Below are 12,778 nucleotides of genomic sequence, written 5' to 3' on the forward strand. Positions count from 1 at the left end.
GGTTTTACAAGACTACAAATGAACATACTGTTCAGCTCTACGCTGACATGAAATTCTTATAAAACTTCTATCACAGAGCTTTCCAAACATTTCATGTTGGCAGCACACCTTTTTAGATATGCATCATTTTGCAACACATTCATTCAATTGTGAGCAAACCAGAGGGAGAACCAACTCATTATAAGAGATACAGACAAATACATAAATACAGACACATACATAAATTACACTATGTATCAAAATTTGAAAAATGTTCTGTTTCTGGCTTGAAAGTGATATTTCCTTTTTTATTGTGCAGTTACTTTGAAAGTTGTTGTTATACTCCAGAAACTTGGTTTTTGTGGCTGCCACAAACTATGCTGAATTGATTGAGACTCTACGAGATACTCATTGAAAAACTATAGCAAAATGTGCTGCAAGATGTCCCGCAAAAACAAAGTTTTTGCAATTATTAATTTGGAACTAATTTGGAAATGACATTTATAAACCAGGAACAAAATCGTGTTACATAGCTTTTTTATTGTTGTTGTTGTTGTTGTTGTTGTTGTTGTTGTTGTTGCTATTACTATTATTATAAATTGCAATAAAATGTACAGGGACAAAATGTATCATGAAAAGCCTTCATTTATATATATTTTTAAAATACACAATTTATTGCTTATATCACAAAGACTCAGTGCTTTCTCGTTACGTTCGCACAGCAAACCTACACACTGCAGCTGACACATAAATGTCTCTCAACACACAGTTTAGAAAGCTCTGTTCTAGCATATGGCTATTTTACAGATGTATGGACAGGGATGGAAGAGCAAAATTATGTAATTTTACTACTTCCCATTGTACACTTACTGCAACAGTTTACTAGGAACAGTTTTCATTGCATCTGCCACATAAATTGCCTGAAGTGACTAAATATAGATACAGTCAGCCCTTCAAATCCACTGATTCTAAATCTATAGATTAAACCATCCATGGGCTGAAAATATTCCTCCCCCCCAATTCATCCAAAAAGCAAAATCTGATTTTACAATTTTGTATAAGGGACACTATTTTTCTATGCCATTGTATATTGTGGGACTTGAGCATCCACGGATTTTGGTATCCACGGGGATCATGGAACTAAACCCCAGTAGAAAACATAGGCCCACAGTGGATCTGTGTAGGCAGGAGCCCATTTCTCCTTCCCCCTGAAAATGCTATATGGACTGGGATGCTCTACTGAATGGGACAAGGTGTTGTAGAATAGCAAAAGGGGATTCCTGAAAATTGGGCAGTGGCAATGTCTGTCCACAGAAGGCAGATGGCAGATCCAATCCTAGGTATTCAGCAATTCACATACTATATTCTCCAGTAAGTACACACACAGTAACCACATACAGAAATGTCAGCACATTTGAGATATTTCAAATTTATCTGACTAGTTAGTAAATACTGAACAAGGAAACACTATGAATACAAAAGAAAACCACAAGTGCATTATTGATACACAAGAATAATTTAGAAATACCTGAATGCTCTGTTTATGTCAAAGTGGACTGTCAGTTAGGAATCCCATGGCTTAAAGAAAGCTTTATAAATTCCATACCATGACAACTACCTTTGCTCTTAATTCACCGAAATACACTTTGGGTGTTTTATGAGCATATCACCTTAATACACAATCCAAAAACTAAATACAGGCACCCAGTGAACAAACACAATCATCTTTATTTCTTAGAATCATTATTCAATAGTGTTTGCTTTTGGGCGCAGTGGAAGGACTTACTTTTTCAATGCAATTTATTTTAACAAGGTCTACTATCCTGACTGACAACAACTATTCAGTTTTGATTGTAATATATCCATGCATCTTCCAGTCCTTTTAATTGACAATGTTTTAATATGCAATAAAACATAGCTAAACGAAGAATGCAATCTGGCTGATCTCTCACCTTTGCCATCTCCACTCGAAGGAGATTCTTCGTAATTTCTGCAGAATTCAAAGCCTGACAACTGTAGTTGAAGATGGACTTTCCATCAGAAGGAAAAGCCCGAATGGTTTGGGGCACTTCCCTTCTCATCATCTTGTTGAACAGGTTCAAGTTCTCAATATTACCCTGGAAGAAACATGAACTGATCCTATATAACTCTTATTAGCAAAAATAATGTTGCTCTGAAAATAAAAATGGGACCACTACTATAGAGAAAATCAATAACCAAACTCCCAGGTAAGATAGTGCCAGGATAAACACTACAGCAGTAAAACAAAGCCAGACTTACACTTTTAGAAAATACATCAACCACATGTTCACACTATTCCGTGTCAGGAGCAACTGGAGTTGCTCCTGGAGTGAGAGAATTGGCCGTCTGCAAGAACGTTGCCCAGGGGACGCCTGGATGTTTTACCATCCTTGTGGGAGGCTTCTCCTGGATTAGACAACAATCTACAGGGAACTGAAGAAATGTGGGTGTAAACTAGGGGCCCTTCCACACTGCCCTTTATCCCAGGATCTGATCCCAGATTATCTGCTTTAAACTAGAATATATGTTTATCTGAGATAAACAGATAATATGGGGTCAAATCCTGGGATAAAAGAACAGTGTGGAAGATGATGTAGATTATGGGCCAGATACCAAAGGTTTGAGCTTGACCTGTAGTCTACCAACTGCTAGCTAGCTTTCTGCTGAGATAGTAATATATCTTCGTTTGTCTTGGAACAATTTCTCCATGTAAAGATGTTCAATGTATTGTCAAAGCCTTTCACAGCTGAATCATTGGAGTGTTGAGTGGTTTCTGGCTGCATGGCCATGTTCTAGCAACGTTTTCTTGTGATCCTCAGAAGATTCCAGCCATAGATACGGGCAAAACATCAGCAGAAAATGTTGCTAGAACACGGCTATGTATCCTGGAAGCCACACATTCCAGTAACTTATCTTCTTCTGCCCTCTGCCCAATTTATTAGCAAAGAACCCCTGAGTAAGGACAGGTTGCTTACCTGTAGCAATGTTTCTTCAAGTGTTACTCTGTGAATTCACACTAGTAGAGATTACTGTGCCTGCACAGGCTTCAACAGAAAATCTTCCAAAATTAATCTTTCAAATTTTGGCGGTAACTCCACCCCACTCCCCAGAGGGCATAAAAGCTGACCCCGGGCGCACGCTCCCCAGTTCCTATGCCACAAAGGCAACAAGAAAGGGAGAGGTTTGCCAGAGGGGAGGAAGAGCGGGATTGTGTGAATTCACAGAGGATCATGGTTACAGGTAAGCAACCTGTCCTTTTTCTTTGTGTACTCTGTTAATGCACACTAGTGGAGACTAAAGTCCAGGCTGGCGGGACATAGCAAACTGACAAGAAGTGAAGTGTCCAAACATAAGATTTATTAAGGCACATATAGGACAGCAATGGTGGAGATAGCTGGGGGTCCTAAAAGACCCAAGTGACCTGAGAAATATAAATCCACTGAAGTGGAGGTAGCAAAAATGTCTGAGTGCAATTACAGTGCATATAAAACAAGTGCAAACATATAACAAGGCAACAGAGGCCATGGACAGTGGCTGCGTGAGGTAGGTATATGTTATTGTTTCCCCCCTCTTTTTTTTTTACAGAGGAGACCCGCAATGGGGGTAACTGGAGGTAAGAACCAGAGGGTGAGGTAAGTATAGAGGTAAACATGATGAAACATGATATGTATCATAATTAGTAATAGGTACATCAATAAAGTCATCACGATAACAGACTGGAAGGAGGAACGCAGCATGAATCTCATAAATTGTAGAAATAGAACTAAGACATAATGAAAAAAACATTAGTAAGCATGTTTAACACAGAAAGGTACAGTAGTTGGTCTGCAGAAATAGATTCATTGTCTCATCATTTACATTTTTTTACAGGGAGTGACCAGAATCTGAACAGGAGTCATGCGCCTGGTGGTGTACAACAGGGAACAACCAACACAGATATCTCTTACAAAGAACAATAAACTTTGTTTTAAGACTGTAATCTTGAGTCTTTGTTATTATATGGTTTGTAGAAGAGATATATTCAAGGGAGGCAGGCAGAAAGAATTGATCTTCCCAAAGACTAATCTCTGTGAGTCCTGGAGTCTATCCTGTAGTGAGAAACAAATGTAAGGGTGTAGCCCATATGGCTGCCTTACAGATAGAGTCCAGGGGAATTCCCTTAAGGAAGGCCGTTGGTGCTGCTAGAGCTCTGGTGGACCTCAGCTTGACCAGGGGGGGGGGGGGGGGCGTGAGCCAGCTGGCATGAAATTTTGGTGTTTGAAGCAATCCAGTGAGAGAGTCTTTGGGAAGTAAGTGCGTTACCCAGTTTGTCAGGGGCATAGGACACAAAAAGTCTAGGAGTTTTTCTGCTAAGTCATGTCCTGTCCTTGTAAAACAACAAGGCCCTCCTAACATCAAGGAGGTGTAGCCCTTTCTCAAGTGGGGAGGTTGGATTTTAGAAAAAGGGAGGACAATGGCCATCCACTACCTGCTGAAATCAGGCAAGCTCCCACTTTCTTAGCTTTTAGGAAAGACTTGAAAACATGGCTCTTCCGCTGTGCTTTCGGTGAGTAATTTCTGTTATATATTTCTGTGTTACTCCCCCCCCCCCCCGAACATCTATCCTCTCGACTGTCCCACTTTCATATGTCCCTGTCCACAGTAGAGTACCCCTCTGTCCCTCTCACTCCGGGTTTTTATCTTTGTGTTCGTGCGGCCTGCCCTTGTTCTACTGGTTTTTTTTTTATTTCTTGATGTAATGTCTATTATCATCTATTGTATTACTTTTAATTGTGCTATGATATGCTGTTTTTATATTTTATTATATTGTATTGTTCTGGGCATGGCCCCATGTTAGCCGCCCCGAGTCCCCGTTGGGGAGGTGGTGGCGGGGTATAAATAAAGTTTTATTATTATTATTATTATTATTGTTAGGTTTGGTCGAGGACCTTGAAGGAGAGGAAATGCCTGTGGGATTTTCTGATCGAGATGTGGAAGTAAGCGTCTCATAAGTCTACGGAGGCAAAGTAGTCTCCTCAGTTTAAGAGAGGGATGATCGATGATATGGTCAACATAGGGAACTTGGAGACGTGAATGAACGAGTTTAGATCTCTTGAGATCTAGGATGGGGCAGAGACCGCCTCCTCTTTTTGGAATGGTAAAGTACCTGGAAAAGAAAGCGTACATGTCCTGCTCTGAAGGAGTTAGCTGGATTGCTCTATTTGAAAGAAGTGTTTTTACTTCAAGTATTTCGGGAAATTGCTTGGTACGGAGGATGTGTCCCATTGGTGGAAATTCTTCAAATTCCAAAGCATAGCCATCTTTTACAATCTTTAGCACCCATGCATCTGAGGTAGTATCTTGCCATGCCTTTGAAAAGGAGAGGCGGTCGCCAAATTGAAGGTTTTGAGGTCGGTTTTGTGAGGCCTCAAGGTGGATGGAGGCAGCAATGGTAAGCCAGGGTGAGACGGCATCGAGGGGTAGGGCGTCAAACTTGACGGCGAGGTTGATTGTTATTGTTGGAAGCGGAGTGGCCACTGTGCTTTTGAGCCTGGTGGTGCTTCCTCTGCTGGTGGTGCTGGTTTGATTGGCCTTGTCTAGCGGGTTGTGTATAGCCCTGATTGGTGAAGGGCTGGTGAGGGAACCTTCGAAACCGGTGTGGATACCAGTGAGTACACTGATCGTGGGATTGTTGGACTCCACACTTAGCTGCCAGGATCTTAAAATCTTGATTACATTTCAACTTGTCATCTGTTCCGGCATTGAACAGGCCAAGTGCATCAAAAGGTAGGTCTTCGATAACCTGCCTGGAGGAGGAGGAGAGGCCCGACATCCTCAACCAGGAGTGGTGGTGGATCACAACGGCATGTGCAATCATTTTGCCTGCAGTGTCACCAGTATGCTTGGCCATTTGGATTTGATGGTGGGCCAAGGAGTCTGCTTCCTGTTGTAGGGTCATAAATACTGACCGATCTTCATCGGAGAGCTTGGCAAGAATGGTTGAGCCTCCTCCCAGAGAATTTGCTGGTAGGCCCCATGCAGGCTCCATAATTGGCCATCCGGCAGAAGAGGAGGGCTCCGGAGTAAAGTTTGTGGCCGACCGCGTCAAAGTGCTTACCCTCTTGATCTTCTGGGGTGTTGGCTTGGCAACCAGCAGATTGAGCTGCCTTGATGACTACCAAGTTGGGGTCGGGGGATGGTGCTTCAGCCATATTAGCAAGTCATCATCAGTGCGGTACCATGCCTCGATACATTTTGTGGTTGGCGGTATCGACGATGGAGTTTTCCAGGATCCCTGGATCACGTCGATAAGATAAGGCAGAAATGGAAGCAGAGGAGCCAGGGGAGCCTCTGCTTGGACCCGTTTAAAGATGGGGCCTGTCATTTGTTTAATTTCGAGTCCGAGAATATCAGCCATCCTGACCATCTGATCGGCAAAGGCCCAAACATTGCCAGTAGGAGATTGTTAGGGATTCCTCTTCTTCAGAAGTGGAAGGGGCGCAGGAAAGTGTTCATGAATCTGAGGGTGAGTTGGAATCTAAGGAGGCTTTACAAGAACCCACTTTTCAGGAGAGGCGAAAGGAAACACAGAGATGTCGTTCAGCTAGAATAGCTGCCAGAAATGCAGCTCAGTAATTAGGAACTGCCCTAGCAGCTGTGAAGGGACTCAAGAGTTATAAAGCAGAAGCAGGTGCAGCCAGCTCTTGCTGGTAACAAACTGACTCTAATGTCTTTGCTCCCTGTGTGCCTGCTCCGAGTCTGCTTCTGGATTTATTGCTGTTTCTTTTTCTGAAGTAAGACTGCTATTTGCTGTATCAGAGACTAAGAGCTGCATTTGCCCTCAGACATACTTGCTTCTTTTTGCATTATTCCACTGAATGTGCTGTACTTTATGTTTTGCTGAAGTAAAGCAGTTTTCATTTACTTACCACAGTGCCTTAAGGCTGTTCTTGAAAGACAAAACAGGACAGAGATGGGGGATCGACTTCGTAGGTTTCTGGAGCTGGAGAGAAGTCGAGCCCAAGGGAAAGGACTGAATCAGAATGTACAGATTCCGCAAGTTCGACATCATGGTCTTCATCCTCGGTCCCTTGAGGGGATCAAAGAGGAGACATTACATGCGGATCTGCCGGTGGGGTTGCCGGGGGAGGAGCAGATTGAGTCGCAGTTGTGGTGGTAGGGTGTTTTGAGGCCAAGGCCTGAACCACTCTAGTGAGGCAAGCCATTTGCCTTCCTCTTTCCGGGGTTGTGGAAGGAGGAAAAAGTTCCTGGTGGGCTTAGGGTTGCTCAGCCCGAGTTTGTGGAACTGAGACTCTGACCACTGTTTGGTTGGAGTGGTAGGGTGAGTCCTGCAATTCACCTTCCGACAACTGGCAGGTCGGAGATTGCAAGGGAGACCTCATGGGTTGAGCCGGTTGGATCGGCGAGGAACATCTCGCTGACATCTCTGAGGAGGAAGGGACATCTTTTTTGGAGGATGCCGAGGAGGAACTCTGCGGTGCTCTCCCCTTGGCGGGAGGTTGTTTAGATGGAGCCCTCATGGATTTTCTCGGTGTGGGAGGTATTGGGCCTGGAGCCACAGAATCAGATTGAGAGTGGCAAGTCTCCTCATGGGCCCATTTAAAAGCAATTTTCATTGCTGAAGTGGATAGAGGGGCTCTTAGGTGGGAACAGACCAAGGCTGCCGAGACCACCAAACTCGACGTCGACGAGGGGCCCACCTTGCCCGACTGGGTCAAGACTATAGCTGTCAGGACCCTGGCTGCAGAGCACCAATAACCTTACACAGAGGCCAGTCTCTATCTAATATCTTTATTAAAGAAATATATAAAATCAATAAAAACAAGTGAAGAATATAGTTCAGAAGCAGACCTTTCAGATGAGGTCAGATATAGTCCAGAAATGTATTGTCCAATAAATGATATTAGAGTTCAAAGTTTTAATCCACTTGACCGAAACACACACTTTGCCAAGCAATAGTGTGGGGAAATAGCAGAGTCTTTAAAGTCCAATGAAGCTTGACAACAAGGCTGGAAATAAACTTGATTCTTGGCTAGATCCGTGACTAGAGGCAAGACGAACATGAAGCATGAAACAGAGTCCGTGGTAAAACCGTGAGACAAGGCAAGGCTTGAAGCTTGATCCGAGAAGCAAGGAACTGGGAATACGAAGTCCACACACGATCTCTCTCCTCAAGCTGATCAATTGACTCCGCAAGGAAATCCTCGCGCCAAACACCTATATTGGGTCTCGTTTTCCCTCCAACAGAACTCTTTCCCTAGAGAACGAGAAGCGAAACCCAACTCTGTCCAGATGCATGACTCCTTAGAATTTCCCAAGGGAAGCAGACCTAATCAGCCATTTGTTTGGCAGCGATTCTCAGGCTTCTGCGATTAGCCTCCCTGACTCCCCTATCTTTAGAATAATTTTCCCTCCTGGAAAACGGGGGGGGGGAGTTCTGCCCAAGGCCTGTTTGGCTGAATTCTTGAGGGCAAACATCAACATCCTGCAGGTGAAGAGACTCCGGCTCTTGCTGAACCGGCGAAAATCCCATGTTTTCCTCTTCGTCTGCCACAATAGTACTAGGAACAGGACTTCAAGCCCCATGAGTCATCACAGTAGCGGTAGTTACCATACACAGTGGTTTAGAGATCTTTGAAGCCTTTGAGGCTCTGAAGCTGGTTGAGGCCATCAAGGAGGAAGATGCAGGGACCGAGGTGGAGATCGATGGCGTTGGAGCAAGAGACCTCTGGTACAGGAGCGCTTTCAGGTGAGCCATTCGGTTTTTTCTCGCATGGGCTGTGAAGGCAAGGCAATGGCGGCAGGAGCCGATGTGCTCTTCGCCTAAACAGAGAAGGCACTTCGCGTGGCTGTCAGAGTCAGGAATTTTGGCTGGACATTCCATGCACCTCTTGAAGCATGTAGTTGACATGGGAAGATTCCAATGTGAACCTTGCGGTAGAAAAAAGGAACTGGGGAGCGTGCGCCCAGGGCCGGCCTTTATGCCCTCTGGGGAGAGGGGCGGGGTTACCACCAAAATTTGAAAGATTCAGCTTGGAAGATTTTCCATTGGAGCCTGCGCAGGCGCAGTAATCACCACTAGTGTGTATTCACAGAGTACACGAAGAAAAATGACAATACGCTAGAAGTAAATGGCTGGAACTTCTAGTAAACACTAAATGCATTTTTGTGAGCTATTCATATACCTCTATCTTCCTATCATCTTCCCAACCCTCAGAGAACACAAAATTCAGGCAGATTATTTGGTCTATCTGAACCAGGTTTTTGTTAAGTATACTTTACCTTTACAGTAATGATGCTGAAACAAACCAAGTAGGAGCCCAGAAACTGCAGCTTTGAGGACAGGTTTTGTTGTAGTTGAGTCAGCAAGTAATGTTGCAAACAGTAGTATGAGTACCAGTAGGAGGAAAAGGGCTAATCGTGAGCAAGTGTCAGATGAAGAACAGCAAAGGAAAAGGATCCGGGATATACTTATGGCACCTACTGATGAAGACACATTCGAAGGGTTTTCAAGTGGCGAGGAGTCAATGAGTGAGGAAGGAGATGGGCTGGATGGGAATAGAGGCATTATGAGGGTTACTCGGGAGCAAGAATCAGATGAGGAACGGGAGAGGAAGAAGCTCCGGGATATACTTACTGCTCCTACAGATGATAAGTCGTTTTTGGGTTTCTCTGGGAATGATGGGTCTGGGAGTGACGAGGACGAGATGAACACATTGGATTGGACTAAGGTACAAGAGATAAGGGATATATGTGCAGAGCCAACTTCTAGAGATACTTTTGTGGGGTTTTCGGGACAGGAGGATTGGCAAACGGGAGATACATCCGGGTCATGGGGAAACCTAAGTCTTGATAGGAGATGGAGGAACTGGAGAAATGGTAACCGGGGTTCATGTGTGACGACAAGGACAGTTGTAAGAGATGACGATGGGGTGGAGGCCAGCTCATCTTCGGATAATGATGTGTAAGTTAAAAGTAGGCTCTGAAATGGGGAATCTTTGCAGAAGGCAAAGTGTCATTATCGTGTGGGTTTGTCGCTGCCTGTTTTCCTGTTGGGTTTTGGGTTCGGGCTCTACAGCTTGGCATTCCTGGTTCCTGTGATTCTTCAACTTGGACTGGCTTATCGTGAGTGTGGCTCTCTCCCTTCCTGGACTCTTGGACTGAATCGACTACGGCTCTGTTTGACCATCTTGGTAACAACGTTTGGATTGGCTTATCGTGAGTGTGGCTTTCTCCCTTCCTGGCTCTTGGATTGACTCAACTTCGGCTCTGCTTGGCCACTTTGGAAATGACATTTGGATTGGCTTATCGTGAGTGTGGCTTTCTCCATTCCTGGCTCTTGGATTGACTCGACTGCGGCTTTGTTTGACCACCTTGGAAATGACGTTGATTAGGACCTTCTTCTTCGGCTACTTTGGGATTTCGGCTGGCCTGGACAACTCTTCCTGCATTCAATGCTTTGTGTGCAGCGCTGTTTGTTGAAACGCCTTTGTTACAGCGCTGTTTGTTTGCTGTTACTGTGACTGCGTTTTAATCCGGGTTTTCCTTCCGTTTAATCCAGATTATTTTCTGTTTATCTTTTGGAGCCCAGTTTGGGTAGGTACTTTGAGTTTTGGCCAGAGACACTGTAGTTAAGCATCTCCGAGCATATTTTGTTTTGCAATAAACCTTTTGTTGCAAATTATTGTGTGTGTGGCTCTTTAAGGCCTCTGTAGGAGCCGCCGGTGGCCAAGGGGATAAAAGCCTCGTAACTTGAAGGTTGGGTTGCTGACCTGAAAGCTGCCAGGTTCGAATCCCACCTGGGGAGAGTGCAGATAAGCTCCCTCTATCAGCTCCAGCTCCATGCGGGGACATGAGAGAAGCCTCCCGCAAGGATGGTAAAACATCAAAACATCCGGGCGTCCCCCGGGCAACGTCCTTGCAGACGGCCAATTCTCTCACTCCAGAAGCAACTCCGGTTGCTCCTGACACGAAAAAAAAGGCCTCTGTGTCTCAACAGGTTTATTTCTTTCATATAAACAAAATGTCTGTGGTTTTAGCCTCTGTGGTCAAGTGCCACTGAGCTAAGTAATACTAACTTCTGAGTAAACTACTTAGCATTGCACATACACTTGCCGATAATAAACATAAAAGATGCACATGGGAGTGTTTTGTTTATGTGTGGCAGAAAAATGAGATTTGTCCCAGCAGCAGCAGGTAACAACAGAGCACTTGACGCAATCCTTTCACAAGCTTGTACTAAAACTGTGTATTTGTGCATGTCTCCAAATTGTCTGCTAACTGATGGCAGCCTTTTGAATTTCATAGGGATTTCTTGGGCAAGTAACATTCAAACATGATTTTGCCAGTTATTTCTTCAGAAATGTAACCCGCAGTACCTGGTATTCATTGGCAGTCCCCATCCAAGTACTAATGGGGGTAACCCTGCTTCACTTTCAAGATCAGACTGGATCTGGTGCATTTAAAGTATTTAGGCCCTACCAGTACTGTAGATTGGATTAAAAGAAAAAAAGCATGCCCTGGGTACATAAGTTTTCATAAGTGAGGTGTGCTGATGTCTAAGTAACAATCCTCCATGCACATGCTGCAGTATCATGGTTCCTTAAGATTCCAACACAAGTATATTGAAATAATCTCAATCTTACGCTCACCTGAATATAGTCTTGTGGAGTTCGATTTTCCATTTCCCTTTTTCTCAATATGTACTCTTCATTCTGGTTATCCAAAGGGGAACGCATATCTCGTCTCCTGTGCAAACACATGACTGGAATATTAAATTTGTCTGAGATGGTTGTGTACTGCTCAATAAATAGGTCATCTTCACCAAGAGGAATGCCGAACTCTCGGCTCAGGATTGTAATCATTTCTGCAGAAGGCAAAAGATTGTGATGGATCACATCCCTTAACCTTGTAACCTGGCAGATGTAATCAAGTCTGGAGAAGAAAGAGAAATAATAGGAAGAGATGATAGCATTTTGGTTCACAAAAATGCAACATTTTCTTTTAGATTAATGTAAGAATGAATAAGACTATCTATTGGTATTCAGCATCACATACTATGAATGTCTCCATAACCAATACTCCCAGAAGGTGAAATAAAAGGCTGACATGTCTGCTTTTGTGTGTCTTCAAGATATTCGCGACTTATGGTAACCATGTGGTGACTGTATCAGAGGATTTCTGAGGCTAAGAGTACATTACTTGCTCAAGGTTACCCACTGGGTTTCCATGGTCAAGCGGGAATTTGATCACCAGAGTCACGGTTTAATGCCCAAACCACAACGCCTCCCACTCTTCTTAAGTTGCCAACTTTACAGCTCAGGACACCCAAACAATCTTGCCAACTATTATCTGGAATAGTGATTCCCAAACTGTGTTCCGCAGAAACCTATGGTTCCACAAAAGCAATGCAGGGATTCCACAAAATAAACCTCAATCTTTTCGAAACGTCTGTGCCAAAGTATGAAGATCTTATTGAAATTCAATGTACCGCTGCTTTAAAAACAGAATTTTAATCTGCACCACTGAATGGGCATGATTAATAGACGTACAGCTTTCAGTAGCCGGAAAGGTGATCCAAGCGATGCTCATCTTCATGTCCACATATAGATGCAAATTTTAGACCAAAAACAAATTTAAGTTGGATGCCACCTCATATTTACATATTCAGTGGTCAGACATAACACCACTTTTAAAACTACTTTAAATACAAAAATTATATGATTTCATTCATTAATTTCAGTGTGAATCCAATATTTTCTGTACCACAGTAAATGTT

General features: G+C 43.7%; 1 protein-coding gene across 6 annotated transcripts in view; it reads right to left on the reverse strand.

Moving 5' to 3' along the window:
* Positions 1–12,778, reverse strand: part of cfap92 (cilia and flagella associated protein 92 (putative)) — a 126,062-nt gene that overhangs the window by 8,540 nt on the left and 104,744 nt on the right. For all 6 annotated transcript variants that reach the window (XM_062973834.1, XM_062973835.1, XM_016991618.2 and 3 more), the window contains 2 exons: positions 11,652–11,934; positions 1,932–2,096 (listed from right to left, as the gene is read on the reverse strand). In XM_062973834.1, coding sequence (XP_062829904.1) covers positions 1,932–2,096; positions 11,652–11,934 — 448 coding nt within the window. The remainder of the gene's footprint in view (positions 1–1,931; positions 2,097–11,651; positions 11,935–12,778) is intronic.

Source organism: Anolis carolinensis, chromosome 2 (genome assembly GCF_035594765.1).
Source record: "Anolis carolinensis isolate JA03-04 chromosome 2, rAnoCar3.1.pri, whole genome shotgun sequence".
Lineage (NCBI taxonomy): Eukaryota > Metazoa > Chordata > Lepidosauria > Squamata > Dactyloidae > Anolis > Anolis carolinensis.